This window comes from Cajanus cajan, chromosome 2 (assembly GCF_000230855.2).
Source record: "Cajanus cajan strain Asha chromosome 2, NIPB_CcT2T_4, whole genome shotgun sequence".
In the NCBI taxonomy this organism is placed as follows: Eukaryota; Viridiplantae; Streptophyta; class Magnoliopsida; order Fabales; family Fabaceae; genus Cajanus; species Cajanus cajan.
In genome coordinates, this window is record NC_138518.1 from 49,046,094 (window position 1) to 49,068,035 (window position 21,942).

At 35.9% G+C, this 21,942-nt stretch overlaps 1 protein-coding gene across 1 annotated transcript; it reads left to right on the plus strand.

Moving 5' to 3' along the window:
* Positions 1 to 705: 705 nt before the first annotated feature.
* On the plus strand, positions 706 to 21,408 carry LOC109806931 (DExH-box ATP-dependent RNA helicase DExH6). The gene is made up of 19 exons (XM_083068347.1): positions 706 to 980; positions 1,385 to 1,475; positions 1,638 to 1,686; positions 1,778 to 1,916; positions 2,618 to 2,708; positions 2,847 to 3,159; positions 3,306 to 3,380; positions 3,619 to 3,663; positions 5,235 to 5,325; positions 5,400 to 5,458; positions 6,764 to 6,913; positions 7,221 to 7,273; positions 9,990 to 10,023; positions 10,162 to 10,251; positions 10,540 to 11,517; positions 18,515 to 19,516; positions 19,623 to 20,076; positions 20,295 to 20,481; positions 20,615 to 21,408. The coding sequence occupies exons 1-19, from the start codon at positions 872 to 874 to the stop codon at positions 21,027 to 21,029; spliced, it is 4,425 nt and encodes a 1,474-aa protein (XP_082924473.1). The 5' UTR covers positions 706 to 871; the 3' UTR covers positions 21,030 to 21,408.
* Positions 21,409 to 21,942: the final 534 nt, after the last annotated feature.

Here is a 21,942-nt window from a genome sequence, read left to right on the forward strand (position 1 = left end):
TGTGATATGAGTTATCTTTTAGTCTTATGATAATTATATTATTTATTAACAAATATCGTAATATAAATTATCTTTTAGTCTTATGATAATTATATCATTTATTAACAAATGTCATGATATAAATTATCTTTTAATCTTATAATAATTATATTATTTATTAAAAGACCTATCTTAGTAGTATGATAAATAGTAGATTAACTTATAGCCAATCCACATTTGATTGATTGATGAAAGGTTGGTTTGCATTGGGACATAACATCTAAGTTTAAATATTTAAAAATATTTATTATAAGATTTAATTATAATTTTAATTCTCTAAATTTGATATATATATATATATATATATATATTTATTTATTTTGATTCTTTAAATTTAAAACTCATGCTTTAAACTCCTAAAATATATAAAAAAAAATTATTTTAATCTCCTAAATTTAAAATTTATTTTTTAATTTTTATTATTTAAAAGTTATTATTTTAATCATTATAATTGATAGTAACAAATCAAACTAAAATAATTATTTTCTGATATTTTGATAACTAAAACTCAAATCTTAAATTTGAGGATAAAAAATATATAACGCAAATTTAAAAAATAAAAAATATATTTAAATCTTATTCTAATTTAAAATTTAATTGTATAAAAATGCGTAATTTTTTTTTATTTTTTTATATTATAAAAAAGATAAAAACCTAACTCCCCATTGTGTATAGAACACAGCTTACAAGTTACACGACCAAGCCGAACATCGGAAACCGCAGGCGAAGCATTCGCGAGTTGCCGACTCTGTGTCTCTGCCTACAGCGTCGTGTTGTTGTGTCTGCTTCAAGCGCTTTCTTATTCCTCTTCGTTCGGAATAAGGTCTCTGTTATGGCGAACACGGAGGAGCCTTCTCAGCAGCTTCTCGATGCCAACTCAGAGGCTTTGTTGGAAAAGCATTCCAAGACACTCAACAACTTTACGGCTTCCAACGATCGAGGTTAGCAATCTTATTCGTTGCTTTTCTCATAATCTCGCATTGCTTCTACTTTACTCCCTCACTTCACTTCAAAGTTCAAATTATGCGTCGCATTTGGTTTAATTTATCATTCAAACACCGATAACAAGATTTTAGTCTGTTTACTCAGTTTCTTATCTTTTTAAGAAAAATAATTAGTATTATTGTTATTTTTGTGTGTGCGTGCGCGTATTGCTTGTAGAAGATTTTGTGTAATTGTATATATAACTAGTATTGTTGTTAGTTTTGAGTGTGGGAGTGTGTTGTACGATTCTTCTCAGCTTGATATTATGTTATATGCTTGGTAGTTAGTATAGCATGAATCTTGATTTGATACGATACAGAGCGAAAACAATGTACATTTATGGTCTGTTTATATCCTGCAGTGTTCATGTATCTCAGTAATTTGTCTGATGAAGAGCGTGGCATTGTGGACCGGTTATGCCTCCTTAAGGGGTTAGGTGTAAGTTTCTGCAGGTGAGTGCTAGCTGCAACCCTTGTGAAATTGCCCTTTTGAGTATGTATGAATAATGTGTAGTTTTAGGTCTGGGATGGTGTGGTTTCTAATGAAAGGAGTTTTGTTCTGTTTTACATCTTTGTTTCTTGATGCTGAGTCTGTGTTTTGTATGGGATTGCTAGGGAGCAGAGACTATGTGTTTACAAAATGAACACCGAATTCTCAAAACAGGTATTAGGGCATGGCTGTTTTGGATTCACATTTTTCATTTTTTTGCTATTGTTTTATGTTTTATATGGTTGTTTACATCCATTTTTTTTAGTATCAACCTCTCTTGTCAAGGAAAAGGAAGAACAGAGAGGAGCCAGAGTCGTGCGGGGAGGAAAAAGAAATTAATGATGAATTGATTAAAATCTGGATTTCCCAAACATTACAAAATTTTTTGGCTTCAGATGACGAAGGTGAGATTAATGTGGAATACCAATGAATTGTTTTTGGTTTTTATCTTTCTCATTCAGAAAATAGGATTCTGGGTTGCATTTGTCTTTTGAAGAAAAACAGTTTTTGTAGTTCATTATTAGTCTGTTTTTTTGAACTTTTTTCTTTTAGGTGTTTGTTTCAAGGTACACAATTATATTAATAAGCTTGAAAATTATTTCTGGGTAAATTCATAAGATGTTAGAATTTAATAATTCTGTGAGTAATTTTTGAAATTCAGATCAGATGATATTCATAAGGTAAAAAGTAAAAGGAAGGAGTTGGAAAGGAAGTGATAGTTGGGTTACAGGATAATGTCCAATATTTCATTGGACAAACTGCTTACCCACCCCTTACTATGAGATTGAAAATCAGGCAAAATACGGGAATGCCACTTTCTTGCAAATCAACAATGGGATCCATTGACTTTAGGAGTAAATTTTGGACACTTATTTCACATAATTTTAATAGAATATTAATTTATATGATCATGTAGACAAAATTTAATGAATTTATATGTGATCATGCATTTTGGCTTATTGTGAAATTTGAATCTTTCATGCTTGTTCATAAAGGCTCTTAGGCATTGAAAATCTTCAAAGGATGTTATATAGTTTATATCAGTATGTTTGGCATATGCGGATTGCATTAGTTATACATTCACAGACTATTTATTTTTTTGCAGTGTACGATTTTGAAGCTAACTTGTCTCCTGAAGAATGTGTTGCAGTGCAACAATTATCTCAGAAAATGGGGTTTAGAGTTGAAAATTCAGGGTAATTGCTAACTTCCAAGTATAGCTCATATAAAATTGCATATGCAAATTCCTTTTTAATTGTGTAACAATTAATTTACATTTTTAGTAATATTTGTTTTACATATTGTTTTCTTGATAATGAACCTGTGTTGTGTAGGAGTGGGACCAAACTGCAAGTATCTGTGCACAAAATCAAAAATAAGATTAACACCACTACCATATTAGAAAACCTTCATCGTTTCTCATTTTCTGAAGAGTCCAAGCGGGTATTAGGAGGTTTATTAATGCGTTATCCACCCGGTGATGAAGAAATTTGGGGAGATATGATTGGAGCTTATAGTGACACTACTAACAGAATGGAACAAAAGGATGATGATTTTTTCAGTCAGCCTTGTATGAGCAAAGTTGAAATTACTAAGAAATTGGAGGACCTTTCTGCCAGAATGAAGAATTCCTCTGCCTTGAAACTGGTCCAAATTTGTTTTCCTTCTGTTTCTTTACACTGTATAGACCTTGTATATGATTTTGTTGGTTGGATTCTGTCATATTGTTACTCATCTTCTGTATATGTAACACGTCATGGTAATGATGAGTAGTTTTCTTTTTATTCTTGTAGATCGCTAAGAAGAGATCTAAGCTTCCAATTACATCCTTGAAGGATGTTATTCCATCAACTGTTGAATCTAACCAGGTTAATTTAATGTTGAGTTTTGGCATTATAAAATTTTCTTTGGTCATGCATCTTCTTGGTAGCTTGGTTGCATATTACAACACAACATAGTGATGCTTAAATTTTAAATATTTTAACATTTTTTGGTTAAGATTTTGATAAACTCATTGAAATATAGCAATTTAGTTGGATTTGAGTATTTCATGTTTTCAACTTTGCATGTTTTTGGTCTTACTATTCTTTTCATTTTTTAATGCAGGTAGTTATCATATGTGGTGAGACTGGTTGTGGAAAGAGCACTCAGGTATTTGCTTTGTTTTTATTATTGTTTGTACCTTGTACAACTATGTTTATGTAAATTTGTCATCGAGTCTGTTTCTAGATAATGCTTTTTCTGTTATATTTATTATGATTGGTGCATTTCAGTTACTTTCTTGTCATATGAATTTCCCTCAGCTTCTCCTTTTTCTGTTAATGTATATCTTATTATGCTTGTGCATACTCTTTTTTAAAGTGAGAAAAAAAATCAGAACATTGGCTGTTTGGATCCCAACATGGAAATTGAGCAAAGAAATTTTTTTTTTTTTTTTTTATTGATCGAATGAACTTGAAGACAATGAGAAAGATAATCTAAGTTGGCTAGTTGGAACCCAAGATGGCTTATGGTTTGAAAATCTAAATAGAATAGACATTTTAAATAGTGTCTATGTCATGTTGTAGATGTGTTATATATGTATCCTACATGGACAGAGTAGCCTTTTTATAATTTTATTTTTTAAACTTTTAGACCAATATCGATTAAATTACCACAATAATTGGATAAGTTTTATTTTATTATCTTTATTGAAGGATTTACAAAAAATGTGTATATTAATTGATCACACATATCAACTTTATTCATAATTAATAATGCTAAAATTAAGGTAAAGAAATAACTATTGTATTCCCTAATTTTTCAGCTATACAAGTTTTCATATTTCCCAATTTACATAGGATAAAATCATAACAGAATCATCTTTTAAACAGTCCCCTTCAAGCTGGAGCATATATGTTGTATCAACCTAGCTTGTTACAAATGTCTGCAACATGAGAGTCTTTGAGAGACTTTGTAAACATGTTTGCCGGTCGTTCACTAGAGTGGACAAAGTTTGTAGTGTTTGCACCTTTTAACTCAGACAGTGACAACCAAATTTCTGTTTTTAGTTCACTGAAGGAAGACTGAATTTTATGTAATGTGGAGGGCAACATGATTGTGGCATTTCGATCTAGTATTTTGAGTGTCTCCAAAATTTAGTTGTTGGAGAAGTTGCTTTTCATGAAAATTAAATTGCCTCCAATAAGAACAAAATACCCAGACCTCGTACCTGAAGGTGATCCTGCTTCAACATCAGTGTAACAAACAATTGTAGAATCCCCTATTGTAGTCTGTGACCTTGTGCATTCTTCATGTATCAGAGGATGCATATTGCAGCATCCCACTGACTACCACAAGGGGCATTTAGAAATTGACTAATCACACTGACCACAAATGTGATGTTTGGTATATTGACAGTTTGGTAATTCAGTCCGACCACCAAATGATTTTATATTATAGCCATTTTTTTGTCCAATAAATTTTTAAAATACTTGTATTTTTGTGTTTGTATCATATTGTGTGCGTATCCCGCATTATATCTGTGCTTCCTAGTTGCTCATCTAAGACAGTTGAGACACACTAATATGCTCTACATGTTTCGTTAATTTGAGTTTGCCTTTTGAGAACATTCGTCACTATATGTGGGCCTGGGTCTTTTGACAAAACATTCTACGGTCTGTGATACATTTTTCTTTCATGTTTACAATTGCCCATATTACTTTTCATTAAATGTGATTCAGGTCCCACAATATATTTTGGATCACATGTGGCACAAGGGTGAGGTCTGCAAAATAGTTTGCACCCAGCCTCAATGTATCTCTGCAGCTTCAGGTGTGCAACCTTAGTTTTCTCAATTTCCCGGTTTTATCACTAGTTAACAAATAGTTCTCTGTTTGTCTGTCTAGTTTCTGAAAGAATCTCCAGTGAGAGAGGAGAGACAGTTGGAAACACTGTTGGATACAAGGTACTTTTATTTATGTATCTTTGCTAGGGTTTGCTGTCCTTTGTTCTGGATTTGAATCAAATGAAGAGTCATTTGTTTGAAATTTGAATCTTGGACATTGTCACGATTGGACCAGTGTTTTGTGTTAATGTGTTACAGACCCATAATTTTTTATTAAAAATTTTGAAGAAGTGTATTAAGAGTTTGTCATTAATAAATTAAAGAAGAATAACTTTTCCCCATGAATGGTTGTTTATTTTATGGTGTTCATGTTGTGTAGACAATTTTTTATTAAATCATTTGAAGAAGTTTATTAAGAGGTTTGTCATTAATAAATTAAACAAGTAGAAGTTTTCCCCACAAATGCCTGTTGGTTTTATGGTTGTCGTTGACTATTATGGCTGTGATTTATAACTTATAGTCGATTCCTGTTATTTTGAAACATGTTTGTCTGCAGATTTATCCTTTAGGAAAAATTGATTCTAAACTTTAGAATCAATTTTAAATAACAGGTTTTTTTCTTGTTTCTCATCATTGCAATTCTAAATGCAGAATAAATTAAAGGTTATTGAAAAAAAATTACCCTCATTGTCAGCTATCCAATTTTAATAGAGAGCAATTATTGTTTCATTAGTAATTTAATTCTTACAAGTGATTACTTTTCGTTTTGGTGGAAGGTTCTATTTTACCTTATCTGAAGAAATTCAATTCTGTTAAACTGAATTTTAAACTATCATTTCCAACACAGGTCAATCTTTTTAGGTTCAATTAAAAAATTGGTCATTTTACTTGACACTTTTTTTGGTTTAGTCCCTACATAAAAAAATATTCTATAGTTTTGTCCCTACTTGAAAACAATTTTACAAATTAGTCTTTGCCATTTGTCAATAATATAATTGTTAGAATATTTTTCTTATGTGGACTAGATCTAAAAAGTGCGTCAGATGTAGTGACCAAAGTATTTCATTTTTAATGCAGGCGCTAAAACGAAGTGTAAATGTCTCATATCTAACACTGTTGTAGCATTGGCAAACCCAAGGACTAATTCATAATAGTTTTCTAATGTAGGGGACCAAAATGCAGAACTTTTTTATGTAGAGACAAAAGAAAAACAGTATGAAGTATAGGGACCAAATGTTTGACTTAACCTTATTTTAAAATTTTTTCAACATCAACACTTTTAAAATCAATTATAGTAAAATCTAAATTAAACAGTAATCTTTAACCCTTTTCTTTCATTTCTTTTTGGCATGCCAATGCTTATTGGTTTTTTTTTTTTGTGATTGGTGATAAAATTATACTGACTCATTTTTAAAAACAATCTAGTTATGGTTTGAAAAGAGAGGAGGAAGGCAATCATCAATTGTTCTGTGTACTACTGGAGTTCTATTGAAGGTGTTGGTTTCTACAGGTTCCCATTTTCTGAAGACCCAGTCTGTGAAGGATGACATTTCTAGCATTAGTCACATAATTATGGTACTTAATTAACCTTACCTTTTTTTGTCATTCGTTAGAGCTCCAACATGGTTCTAAATGTTCAGTAAATACTTCGTTTGTGTTACTATTACATATTTTAGTTATTAGGGTGGCCAGAAATAATTGTTTTAGTATGAATAATTCCTCAGATGTGTTAATTAATTGAAACTTTAAATATGGCTCGGTAAAACTGCTTTGGACATTAGTTTTCGAAATTGTGGTTGAATAAATCTGCAACGATGTCTCATGTGTTTTACAGTGAGTTGGTTCAAAACTTTCAATAAGATGACCTTCATTTGTTCTTCAGGATGAAATTAATGAAAGGGACAGATACTCAGACCTCATGTTGGCAATCCTCAGGTAGACCATGTAAAGGGATTTTTGAGCTTTTCATTTTACGGTGTATTTTCATTAAATATGAAAATAATTACTGCAGCATAATTTGTTGTAAAATTGGTTTGTAGTTGTAGGTTATAGTATATGGAGACTTCTAGTTAGCAGTGGATTAAATTTTAAGCTGTTTACAGAAGTGAATATTTCTTTTACAGTATTTTTATTGAAAAATCTCTTTTTCCTTTCTTCAGTAATTTTGTCTAAAAAAATTTTTCATGCTTAATTTCTATCTCATCTAAAAAAGTTATTAGTTTCTGTTTCCCTGCTCCTGCTTCTTTCCATAATTTTGTTTATCTTTTCATGTTCACACTACAAACTATACTTAGTATTTCATCTTGTATTCTCTTATAAAATCTACTTTTTATAAAAAATGTTGCAGAATGATATGGCATGTGTGGCATTAGAAAAACAACCACCCTTGATTCTCTTGTAAAATACTAAATGTTTGTCGGGCTTGCATGTTTATGGCCATAATATTTAATAAGTTGAAATATTTTTTATTTCCTATAGTATCGCTTACTTTACCTTTTAGTCTTTATACTTATCTTTTTCAGTTTTTTTTAGTCTCTGAATTTCAGATAGTTCTTTTTAGTCTCTGTACTTACAGTTTTTTTTTTATAATCTTTTTAGTTCCTGTCATTATTTATTATTATTTTTTGTAACGTTGTGTGTTTCTGTTAATGTGGTAGATGTCTTCAATTTTGTGGGAGTAAAAAAAAAGGTGTTTCAACAATGAGTGTCGCATGTAAGGGTACAAAAGAGGTATAGAGTGTTGAGTGGCCAAATTTAGAGTAACTCTAGCAAAATAAATTCAACATAAAATATACAATGTAGAATTAATAACTCTGCCCCATCAATAAAAGAGACAATGGTAAAAAAAGAAAATGAAATCAGGAACTAAAAGGATTAAAAAACTGCGAGATAGGAACCTAAAAATCTATCTTAAACTATAAGGATTAAAAAGGATTTAAAAATATAAGTATAGAGACTAAAAAAGTCTATTTTAATTATAAGGACTAAAAGATAAAATAAGTGAAACTATAGGGACTAAAAAAGTATTTTAGCCTATTTAATATTTTCTAAGAAAATCATTTTGCTAAAACCTTCAGTAAAAATTACAATTGAGTTTCATATTAATCCTCAAATTAGAGCCTTCTATGTCAGTTCCTTCATCCAAGAATAATAGTTGCAGATGATAATGCTAGTGACACAACTTCATGCCGACATATGAACATGCTTCTGCTTCATACTACTAATATGAGACAATCTGTCAAATGATTAGTGTTAGAATATTTAAAAATATCATATCTTAGAATATCATCCTGGATTTGTTTGCCTATTTAGTTAGGATTATGCTTAGTATGAATCAGGATTTGTGCTCTAGATTTTGTGGACACACCATACATTGTATAATGGTATTAAATAGTGTGCAACAGTGTGGTTTGTTGTGGTACCCTGCCACATCCGTACTTTGGTGTCTGTCGTGACACGAATGATGAACCACAGCAATTTTTGTGTCATTTCACGGCTATCTTGACCCTGAAAATGTGCTATTTAAATTTTAAAGCTGTTTTGTGAGTTGTGTCTTATGTGAAATTGCTTCTAAACTTTGCTTCTTTATCATTACAACTTATTATTTTGCTTTAATACGAAGTTGAATGGTAGTTATTATGTTATTTCAAAGTATTTTTAACATATTTTTTATATCAAGTAAACTCTTGACTTCACGAGATTACGAAAATTCTCGAGATTGACAACCTTGATTAAGATCATTTCATTGTCTGTTCTTATTTATCTCTTTCCTTCCTTTATACCTAAATCCCATAATTTAAAAAACATAGTTAATAATATGGAATTATAGACTAAAAGGACTTATTGATTAAGGATTGGTACTTGGTGATTGATTGGAGCTTGGTCGAAGGATGATTGATTGACAATCTGTAATGTTTGGGCTAGAGACAATGGGTGCTTTGTCCTATAACTTTTTATATCATCCGTGTCTATAATATGTTTCTATTAAAGATGGTTTTGGAGCGTTAAAAGTAGTTTTTCAACATGATAAAAGAGCTTTCATGACAGTGTAGTCAAGAGTTTAATTGCTTTTAGTTGTCACAAGGTAAAGTGGGTCTAGGCATTGTACATGCCTCCAGCCCAAACTGTAACTTAATGCTCTTGCTAGGGATGGTACTACTCAAGTATAAACCGAGCATTGTGTTTGTGGTTTGAAGGTTTTATTTGGTAGCTTTTCTCTTTATTTAATTGTATTCTCCTTCTCCCCTTGAAACATTATAGTACCAACTTAAAAATCATTCTTGATCTTTTTTTTTAGAAAATCTTGGTCCCTGATATAGTATCCCTACATCATAGAGCTTTTGTGAAGATGTAGTCAGGAGTTTGACTCTACAACCCTCATTACTCATAAATTGTTTAATTTTTAGCTCAATGTAAAAGTGTGCCCTTGCTTTGATCATACCTCAAGACCAAATATCTTTGTCTGTTTGTCATAGTTTTTATTTTATTTTTCTTTTTTGTGGTGGGGAGGGGAGGTGTATAAATAAGAGATATAAAATCATTATGCAGTTCTGCCTAAATTCCGAATCTATAGGTCCTTGGTAGGTAGGTTGTATATAACAGTACACCGATTTCTTGGCTAATATCTTATTTTTTTTGAACTTGTATGCAGAGAGTTGCTCCCTTCAAATCCCCACCTACATCTGGTCTGTTCAGTGTTCTTATGTTCATTTTTTTTTTTGTTTATTTTTCATCCAGTCAATTTATTATTCAATTCATAACTTAGTATGCTTATCATTTTTCAATTTTAGCAATCTTTGTAACCTTTATCTCTGATATTACAGATACTAATGAGTGCTAGTGTTGATGCTGCAAGATTTTCTCAATATTTTGGTGCCTGCCCAATTATCCATGTTCCAGGACTCACATATCCGGTACCTTTCTAGTATTCTTTTGTGAATTAACTAACAAATTACCACTTTTGACTGCAATGTCCATGCAAGATTAATATATTTTGTATTTTTTAGTCTTGTAAAGGTTTTTACTTATTTATTTATCTTTTCCACTGTTGTAGCTGACTGTCATAGGATACAGACTGTAATCCTTCCTATTTTTCTTATTGTACCTCTATTTTTAATTTAATATATGGTGCTGAGTGAGTTGAGACTCGTGCTTTTTATTCAAAACTCCTAATCTTAAGTGTCCACTTGCTTTATTGTCAGGTCAAAACTCACTACTTGGAGGATGTCCTTTCTATTGTAAAATCTAGAGCATATTCTTATCATGATAAATACCAAGAACTTAATCAGGCAGAGAAGATGTCTCTAGATGAAGCAATTGATTTTGCTTGGTCTAATGATGAATGGAGTTCATTGTTAAAGCTTCTTTATATTAAAGCTACCCCAAAGGTCTTTGATTATCAGCATTCATTAACTGGCCTAAATCCATTAATGGTGTTTGCTGGAAAAGGTAAAGTGGATGATATGTGCATGCTCTTATATTTAGGGGCAAACTGTCATTTAAGGGCAAAAGATGGAACAACTGCACTCGAGATTGCTGAGAAGGAAAACCAGCAAGTAGCTGTTGAATTGCTGAAGAAGCACATGGACAATGATTTTTCCAACAAAGAAGGGAAAAATTTCATAGATAAATATCTTGCAATAGCCGACCCTAAAGTTGTCAATGTTGTTCTGATAGAGCAACTGATAAAAATAATATGTGTTGATTCAAAAGATGGAGACATCATTGTTTACCTTCCAGGTTTGGATGAGATAATTAAAACACGTGAAAGATTGCTTTCATCCCGTTTTTTCAATAGAAGATCAAGGTTTTGTGTCATATCTCTGCATTCAAAGGTTCTAGACACTGATCTAAAGAGTTTTTATATGCCCCTACCCCATGGATGCCGCAAAATTGTTCTCTCTACCAATATTGCTGAAAGTGCTGTCACCCTTGATGATATAGTGTATGTCATAGACACTGGACTTGTCAAAGGAAAAGTTTATGATCCTTACAATAATGTGTTAACTCTTCAATCATCTTGGATTTCAAAAGCAAGTGCTAAGCAAAGAGAGGGATGTGCTAATCGCTGTCAACCTGGAATTTGTTACCGTCTATATTTAAAAAGTCAAGCTGATTCCTTGCCAGATATTCAGGTACCTGAAATTAAGGAAATGCCTATTGAAGATCTCTGTCTGCAGGTATTCATCTTCCCTAATTGATAACTCAAAAGTTAGCGGTTTTTATATTCCATGATAAAACGATAAAATTTTATATAACCTCCCAAAAATGTAGTGTTGAAAATATAGAAATATGAAGAAAAGAAATGGTTTTTATGCTACACCCGAGAATTCACAATGATTCTATATTAGGTGATCCTAATTGGCTGGGTTCTTTTAGCTGAAGGAGTTATTGTTAGTTATTAATTTTTAATTATACTTTTAGTCGATTGGCAGTGTGTGCTATAAATAGAGATGAAGGAAAGACAAGTGGAAGTAAGTTTTAGCATGAAGAATTGATTTGGGGAGAGTTGTAAGCTCCCAAAACCCTGACTGGAGACATATTCGTTCTTTGTTAATATACACTAAAGCTGTCCCTTTCAGAATTGAGAGCCTGAGATTTCCCCAAACCAAATTTTTGAGCTAAAACTGAATGACACTAGTCTTTTATTCCATCTATTTATAGCCTACAATGCCCATTTTTATAAAACCTACTTGACCCATTCTATTAAAAGTGTAACTATTATTAATTCACCACAACTCCCAACAAATAGAATTCAGCTCACTGGGCTTACATAACATTTGCCATTCCGATCGTTATCCATTTATCTTAATCATGTGTATATCTTACAACTTTGGAGCAACTTCCGTATTAGGTTGTGAGAAGTGTTGAGAGTAATGGTGAATGGAGAGAACATATTCCTTGTGTATTGCAAAGCACAAGATGTGTTTAAATACAAAGTAGTGGGCCTAGGCCCATAAGATAAAAACTATAAGATAAAATTATATCTAACACTCCCCCTCAAGCTGGTGTATATAGATCATATGCACCAAGCTTGCTACAAATATAATCAATCCTAGGACCCGTAATGATTTGGTGAAGACATCTGCCAACTGATCAGTAGAGTTAACAAACTGAGTAGTAATGTCCCCAGATAAAATCTTCTCATGAATGAAGTGACAATCTATCTCAATGTGTTTGGTCCTCTCGTGAAATACTGGATTTGAGGCAATATGAAGGGCAACTTGGTTATCACATATGAGAGTCATCTGTGTAACTTCGCCAAATCTCAGTTCTTTAAGCAACTGTTTGAGCCAAATAAGCTCACACGTAGCAGACGCCATGGCACGGTATTCTGCTTCTGCACTAGATCTTGCCACTACATTCTGCTTCTTACTTTTCCATGAAATCAAGTTATCGCCAATAAAGACACAATAACCTGAGGTGGATCTCCTGTCAGAGGGAGAGCCTGCCCAATCTGCATCTGAGTATCCCACAACTTGGGTATGATTGTTGTAGCCATATAATAAACCTTTTCCTGGAGCACCTTTGATATACTTCAGAATGCGGATGACTGCATTCCAATGTCCTGCACATGGAGAATTGAGAAATTGACTCACCACACTAACCGCAAAAGAGATGTCAGGACGAGTTACTGTGAGATAATTCAATTTCCCAACCAGTCTTCTGTATCTCTCGGGATCTGAGAAAGGCTCCCCTTGACTCGGTAGAAGTTTGGTATTAGGATCCATAGGTGTATCAACGGGCTTGGAATTCATTAGCCCAGTTTCCTCTAAAATATCCAATGCATACTTTCTTTGAGATATTACAATTCCATCTGTAGATTGCGCTACCTCAATCCCCAAGAAATACCGAAGTTTACCAAGGTCTTTTGTCTGAAAGTGATGGCAAAGATGTTGTTTTATCTGAGAAATGCCATGATGATCACTACCGGTAAGAACAATATCATCAACATACACTATCAAGTAGATACACCCAGCAGGGGAATGTTGATAAAATACCGAATGATCAGCTTCGCTTCGAGTCATACCAAACTGTTGGACTACAGTACTGAATCTACCAAACCATGCCCTTGGAGACTGCTTAAGACCATAAAGTGATTTGCGGAGACGACATACCAAACCGGAAGACTCTCCCTGAGCAACAAACCCAGGAGGTTGCTCCATATAAATTTCCTCAAGCAAATCCCCATGAAGAAAGGCATTTTTAACATTCAGTTGATAGAGAGGCCAACGGCGAAGAGCAGCCATGGCTAAGAATAATCTGACAGAGGTCATCTTGGCAACAGGGGAGAAAGTGTCACCATAGTCTAATCCAAAAATTTGAGTATAACCTTTGGCGACCAAACGAGCTTTGAGTCGATCAATGGTGCCATCAGGACCAACCTTGACTGTGAAGATCCATCGACATCCAACCACAGACTTCCCAGGAGGCAAAGAAACAAGATCCCAAGTACCATTGTTCTGAAGAGCACACAGTTCATCAAGCATGGCTTGTCTCCAACCAGGGTGGGCCAAGGCATCACCTACATTTTTAGGAATAGACACAGAGGAAAGAGAAGAGAGACAAGTATATTGGGAGGGGGATAACCGGTGATAACTCAGAATAATATAATGAGGGGAAGGATTACGAGTAGAACGATTACCTTTCCGGAGGGCAATAGGGAGGTCAGACTCAAGTGGTGGGGCCGGAGGAGACGAAGGAGGTGGCACCGAAGTAGAGTCGGGTGGGAGTCCAATGGGAAGGCTAGAGCGTTGCCGACGATGATAAACTTGAAGTGGAGGCGGAGGCGGAGGTGGGGGGTCGGGTGAGATAGCCGACACAGGAGGAGTATCAAAAATAAGAGGTAAGGGTGAAGGGGCAATGACAGGTGTAGGAGAAGAGGAAGAAGATGAAAAGTAGAGGGAAGACTCAAGAAAGGTGACATCAGCTGAAATTAAGTAGCGACGAAGGGAGGGTGAGAAACATTTATACCCTTTTTGAGACCTAGGATACCCTAAAAAGACACATTTGTGAGACCGAGCGGATAGTTTGTCAAGACCAGGACTGTGATTATGGACAAAACATGTAGATCCAAAGACGCGAGGTGGTAGAGGGTGGAGAGGTTGAGTGGGAAATAAAATAGAGTGAGGTATTTGGTTGTTGAGGACAATAGATGGCATTCGATTGATGAGGTAGCAAGCAGTGAGGACAGCATCACCCCAAAAAGGTTAAGGAACGTTACCATGAAGTAAGAGGGTGCAAGTGGTCTCAATTAGGTGTCTATTTTTACGCTCAGCCACCCCATTTTGTTGAGGGGTATATGCACAAGAAGTCTGATGAAGAATGCCATGGGAAGCCATGAAGGCTTTAAAGGAGTGAGAGAGGTATTCATGAGCATTATCACTACGAAAAGTACGAATAGAAACACCAAATTGAGTTTGAATTTCATTATAAAAGGATTGAAATATGGAAAATAATTCGGAACGAGATTTCATTAAAAATGACCAAGTACATCGAGAGTAATCATCAATAAAAGTGACAAAATACTAAAATCCTAAAGTGGACTTGACCCGACTCGGCCCCCAAATATCAGAATGAACTAAAGCAAAAGGAGACAACGCTCGGTTGGGGACACTCGGAGAAAAAGAACTACGACTATGTTTGCCTAATTGACACGACTCACACGACAAATGAGACAACTTAGACAGACATGGTACAAGTTGTTGAAGCTTGGCAAGGCTAGGATGACCTAATTGAGCATGGATGAGGGAAGGGGAATCTGCCACCAAACCAACAGGAGCAGAGGTGCGTAGGTGATAAAGGCCATGAGATTCACATCCGGTGCCAATCATCCGTCCCGAACTCCGGTCCTGTAAGAAAACAGAATCTTTAGTAAAAGAGATAAGACAATCAAGAGAGCGAGTAAGACGACTAAGGGATAATAGATTAAAGGGAGACTCTGGGACATAAAGGACATTGTCAATGGAGAGAGAAGGAGAAAGGTGGACAGTACCAACACCATGAGATGTGGCGCGAGAACCATTAGCCATAGTGATAGAGGGTAAAGAAGCAGAGGTAGAAAGAGATGAGAAAAGAGACCGATTACCAGAAATATGATCGGTTGCACTAGAATCTAGGACCCAAGGGCCAAGAGAGGTGGAGTGAGTGAGACCAACAAACGAAGGACCTGTGTGCGCAACAAAAGCAGTGGAATTGGAAGCTTGACGTTCTTCATACCATTTAAGGAAGTCATTGAAGAGAGCTGGGGGCCCAGAACCAGAACTATCAGAGGGGGTAGCACCAGATGCAGTAGAGACAGGAGAGGCAGTGTGGGCAACAGCAGTAGTAGGGCGAGGGGGACGACCATGTAAGACATAGCAACGGTCAATTGTGTAGCCCAGTTTGTGACAATGATCACACTTGGGACGACCTTTGCCCGGTTTGCGAGAACGCTGACGATCATCACGTTGAGAAACCAAAGCAGAGGAGTCGCTAGTGGGAGCTGAAGAAGGTATGTTAGGGGAAAACTTGCAGGGCACACGCAACAGAGTGGACCAAGCCGAGTTCAAGGTAGGCACGGTCGGAGATCCCAAAATCTGATCACGAATGGAAGAGTACTCATCAGGAAGCCCATACAATGCCATCAACATAAAGAATGTTTGGCGTTGCTCTAGTTCCTTGGCAGGAGTGTCAGCAGGAGGCAAAAGTTCATTGAAGTCATGTAGGAGGCCATGAACTTTGCCCAAATACTCAGCCATGGAGCCATCAAGACGTCGTGGGGAGATGATATTCTGGAGGTTTTGACACACACCATAGAGACGTTGAGTATCATCGGTGTATAACACTCGGGCTTGTTCCCATACATCAACACATGTCTCATGGGCACGAAAAATTTGCTTTAAGGAGGGATGAATAGTCGACTTAAGGACACTACAAATTTGAGCGTCAATTTTCAACCAACGAGGACGATCCTTCTCATCAAGAGAAGCAGCTGTTTGGGTAAGGTGAGCAACATAATCCTGTCCCTTAAGCCAAAGTTTGATATCCGAAGCCCAAGTATCATAATTGGTGCCATCTAACTTGTCAATGGAAAGAGGGACATTGACATAATTAGTGAAAATAGCAGAGTCAGGCCGATCAGCGGAAGAGGAAGCCATAGATGCTGTAACAGGAGAGAGAAACAGCAACAGGAGAGAGAAAAACGGCCCGAGAAGGAAGGGATCCGGGACAAACGATGGCCGATCACAAAACAAATCACAGATCTAGGTAGAGGGGGTCTGGGCGAGTCCGGCGTCGGTGATCGCCGCCGGACGCGCCGCCACGCGCGGCGGCCGACGGAGAGGAGAGAGAAATTGCGCGAGCACGGAACCGGCGCGTGGGGGCGCGTGCGGCCTCCGTTTGCCATGCGACTGGCGGCGTTGGGTTCGCCGGAGGAAGGCGAGTTGGGTGGGGGGGTCGCCAGCCGGAAAGGCGGCGGCGGCGGACGGCGGCGGCAGCGAAGAAAAAACCTTAAAAAAAAATAGGAAAAAAATTGCCGGAAGGAGACTCGACAGGGTGGGTAGCTGGAAAACGGAATGAGACACGTTCTCCGGGCACCGATGAACAGTGGGTCCACCGGGAGGTCAAGGATTAGGCTCTAGATACCATGTTGAGAGTAATGGTGAATGGAGAGAACATATTCCTTGTGTATTGCAAAACACAAGATGTGTTTAAATACAAAGTAGTGGGCCTAGGCCCATAAGATAAAAACTATAAGATAAAAACTATAAGATAAAATTATATCTAACATATGTCATAGACACTGGACTTGTCAAAGGAAAAGTTTATGATCCTTACAATAATGTGTTAACTCTTCAATCATCTTGGATTTCAAAAGCAAGTGCTAAGCAAAGAGAGGGATGTGCTAATCGCTGTCAACCTGGAATTTGTTACCGTCTATATTTAAAAAGTCAAGCTGATTCCTTGCCAGATATTCAGGTACCTGAAATTAAGGAAATGCCTATTGAAGATCTCTGTCTGCAGGTATTCATCTTCCCTAATTGATAACTCAAAAGTTAGCGGTTTTTATATTCCATGATAAAACGATAAAATTTTATATAACCTCCCAAAAATGTAGTGTTGAAAATATAGAAATATGAAGAAAAGAAATGGTTTTTATGCTACACCCGAGAATTCACAATGATTCTATATTAGGTGATCCTAATTGGCTGGGTTCTTTTAGCTGAAGGAGTTATTGTTAGTTATTAATTTTTAATTATACTTTTAGTCGATTGGCAGTGTGTGCTATAAATAGAGATGAAGAAAAGACAAGTGGAAGTAAGTTTTAGCATGAAGAATTGATTTGGGGAGAGTTGTAAGCTCCCAAAACCCTGACTGGAGACATATTCGTTCTTTGTTAATATACACTAAAGCTGTCCCTTTCAGAATTGAGAGCCTGAGATTTCCCCAAACCAAATTTTTGAGCTAAAACTGAATGACACTAGTCTTTTATTCCATCTATTTATAGCCTACAATGCCCATTTTTATAAAACCTACTTGACCCATTCTATTAAAAGTGTAACTATTATTAATTCACCACAACTCCCAACAAATAGAATTCAGCTCACTGGGCTTACATAACATTTGCCATTCCGATCGTTATCCATTTATCTTAATCATGTGTATATCTTACAACTTTGGAGCAACTTCCGTATTAGGTTGTGAGAAGCAAATAGGCAAAGACCAATAACTTTGTCTATGGGAGAAATGCCCGAAGATTAACACTGGGGGGATGAGTTGGATTGGGAACGGATCGGAACAGAACAAAGCATTTTTTCTCCTCATTTAAAAGATTAATAAAGGGATGGTATAGAACTCTGTTATCTTGCTTGAGAGTTAAATCATAAAGTAAATGAATGAAATGTCAAATGTCTCTTCATCACCCATGGCTTATGGATAGTTTGTTTAAGCATTGTGCTCTGTGAAAGATTTTTTAAAGAGTCTCCTTGATAAACAACTAAGATTGAGTTTAATTTCTTTCTTTGCCTCCCTTTATATATTTTGTGTTTCTCACTTTGTTTATGATTCCTTTTTCCCTCTACTATTGTATTGAGTATTGACCTACAGCTTCATATTATATCCTATAAAAATGAATTGAGACATATTAAGTACAAAATTTCCCTCATGTTATATGGTTCTTCTTTTTAACTGTGACAGGTGAAGTTGCTTGATCCAAGCTGCAAAATAGAAGGGTTTCTGAACCGGACATTAGATCCTCCAGGATTTAAGTCTATACAAAATGGTGTTAGAGTTCTTAAAGAGATTGGGGCCTTGTCAGTTGATGAACAGATCACCAAGCTAGGGGAGAAGCTTGGCTCTCTTCCTGTTCATCCATCAACAAGCAAGATGATTCTTTTTGCCATATTGATGAATTGCCTTGATCCAGCTTTAACTCTTGCTTGTGCATCTGAGTGTACAGATCTATTTTTTCATCCGATTTTACCTGATGAAAAGAAGAGAGCTGCAGCTGCCAGATCTGAGCTTGCTTCTTTGTATGGGGGATGTGGTGACCAGTTGGCTATAATAGCAGCATTTGATTGCTGGCATGTTGCAAAGAAAATGGGTCTAGAATCACGGTTTTGTTCTCAGTATTTTGTTTCTTATAAGAGTTTGAAAAGGTTAGCGACGATGCGTGATAAATTAATAGAAGAACTATATCGGCATGGGCTTATTCATGGGCTTGTTTCAAGTTACCGCTCAAATGCCCATGATCTGGGTATACTTCAAGCTGTTTTGGTAGCAGGGATGTATCCAATGGTTGGGAAATTATTTTCTCCTCACAGAAGTGGAAATAAATTTTTTGTTCAAACTAAAAGTGGTGATACTGCTAGCCTGAATAGTCATTCCGTTAATTCATTGTTGTCATGTCAGAAAATTTTTGATTGCTCATTAGTTGCATATGATGAGATTACTAGCAGCGACAGGGGCATGTGCATAAGCAACTGTACTGTTGTTGGACTACTTCCATTATTTCTGCTTTCCAAAGACATTGCAGTTGCTCCAGCAAAGGATTGTACAGAGGGAGATGAGTTTATGTCTTCTCCTGATAATATAGTTAGAGTAACCATAGATGGGTGGCTTAATTTTGAGTCAACAGCAATTGATACTTCTCTGATGATCTACTTGAGGGAGCAATTATCCGCAGCTATTTCATACAAAGTAGCTCAATATTCTCTCTTATTTTTACTCAGATTCTTCTTATTTGATGATCTTGTAACCACATTATTCCTTTTTTTCAATGTTTGATATATTTGTTTGTTTTCAGGTGACACATTCAACAGATGATGTTCTTCCTCCTGTTCTAAGGACTGCTGTGGATGCCTTAGCTTGCATTCTGTCTTGTCATGGACTTTCTGGAATACCACAGACCTCAGATTTCGTTAATACACTGACTACTACTACAAATGCTACCAATCCAAGTAACCAAACTAATCAAAATGCTCCAATGGGTTTGGCATGCTCAACCCCCACAAAGCAAACAGATAAGACTCCAGAAGGGTTCTGTACAGCGCTTAAAAATCTCAATGATGTGCCTTCTTCTGGATCTAGCTTATCCACATCCTACGGTGCCAAAAATCCAAGTGATCCTACATGTCAGAACACTGCAACAAGTGCAGCTTGCTCAGTCCAGTCAGCAGATGAAAAAGATGATGTAACCATGACTGATTCGTCACCTTCTAAAGATCCAAATCCAGAAATGCGGGGTGATGCTTCAAAAGGTATGGGGTGAAGTTGTAAGACTTTTTTTATTCCATTGTTAGTTGAAGGCATGGTTTTGTGTTGTGGTCTGCAAGCACAATCATAAACACTATGTTGTTTGAGGTCCCCACAATTGCAATTGCGTCTGTATCAGCTGTATTTATCCTCATTTTCTTGCATTATTGCTCATTATGGGTGAAGGTATAATTTTAATTGTACATTTACGGGCAATTAACAGGGGCTTCCTATCAGAAGATAAATATTGCTGTTGGGTGGACCTTTCCTGAGGAAGGATGGATCAAGGCTAATGTAGATGGATCCTACAGGCTTAAGCAACGTCATTCTAGCTGTGCCGGAGCTTTTCGCGATTCCACAGGTTCATGGTGCTTTGGCTTCGCACTTAATCTTGGACCCTTGTTCTGCAGGTAACTTTTGCTTAAATGAAGTGAATTAGTATTCTCTCAGATTCTCTGGTGTGACTTTCACTATAGAAACACACGTTTATTAGGTGTGACAAACTGCAATTTTTCATTTTCCCCCCTTCATTTTGTGTCTCAGAGGAAAGGATTCAGAGAGGTTTTCTATTCAGTTTATCATCTTCTCTGAGCTGTGGGGTATCTTCACTGCCCTCAAGCTTGCTAAGGATAAGGGCATTTCGAAGCTGGTGATCGAGTCTGATTGTCATTCAGCAGTGGATGCTATTTTTGATGAAAAGGCCAAGGGTGGTTATTTTTCTCCCCTTATAGAGTCCATAATTGAGTTGATGGACGGAAATTGGATGGTTCGAATTTCCAAATGTTATCGCGAAGGAAACGTAGTTGCTGACTGGTTGACTCACTATGCGTATAGTCTTGATATCGGTCTTCATGTGCTCGATGTCCCTCCTAGCGGTTGTGACAAACTCGTAGCTGCGGACTCTGCTGGAGTTTATCAACTCCGTTCTGTACGTGCCACCCCGAATGTGAAAGCCTGATACTCACCAACCATTTATAGAATGGTCAATATTAGTTTCAAGCAAAATCAATCATGACAATTCATGATAGTATTAAACTAATTCTTCTCACACTCTAGGTTGTCCCTTGTATAATATTTTCATATTGACCGGAAAATTTTGCTAGGAAATTTGCTAACTTAGAAGATTAGCCTTTCTTGTGGCCAACACAGAAATGAGGTCTGTGGCTTTCTCACATGAAGAGAGGGAGACACAAAAACCAGGAGGACCCTATTGGTTCGTGGGGGCTACAAAAATTTTAAGGTTTAGGGTCCTAGGTGTCCTCTCTCTCTCTCTCCTAATATTATGTGAAAACTCAGTATTCATTGCCAGCAAATACCCTTTTTCTATATCTGCAAAATTTATTTCCCATCTTTTGCTTTGATTAATTAATTATGAGGGTCCTTATGATCAATCAATGGATGGCGAACCATCATAATCTTGCAAACAGGGTACTTTTGTTTTTTTATTTGCCAGGAATACTGAGATTTGTGATTCATTAAAAGGATGATATTTTTCCCATAGTCTTCTTCCATATGAGAATCGAATATTGATTATATGAAATAGAAAATGAAAAGGAAAGGAAAACTGAACAGAGGTGAAGCTCATCTACCTGTCTTCAGCTAGACAACCAAAGCGAAAGTAGGTATAACTGGCGCAGTCACCAATTTCGGATAAATAATATTTTATTGGTTTAAATGTTTTTCTCCGTAGATATAATGATTTTTTAATTTATTTTTATTACAAAATTATTTTTAAATAGTTCTTGTAATTAATTTGTTATGTATTTAATTCTAGGAATATATCTAGTTTTCATTGTAATTCTTATACTACCTTTGTCTATGTAAGACTCTTTTTATTCTAAGATCCTTTTCTATTTGTTAGATACATTATT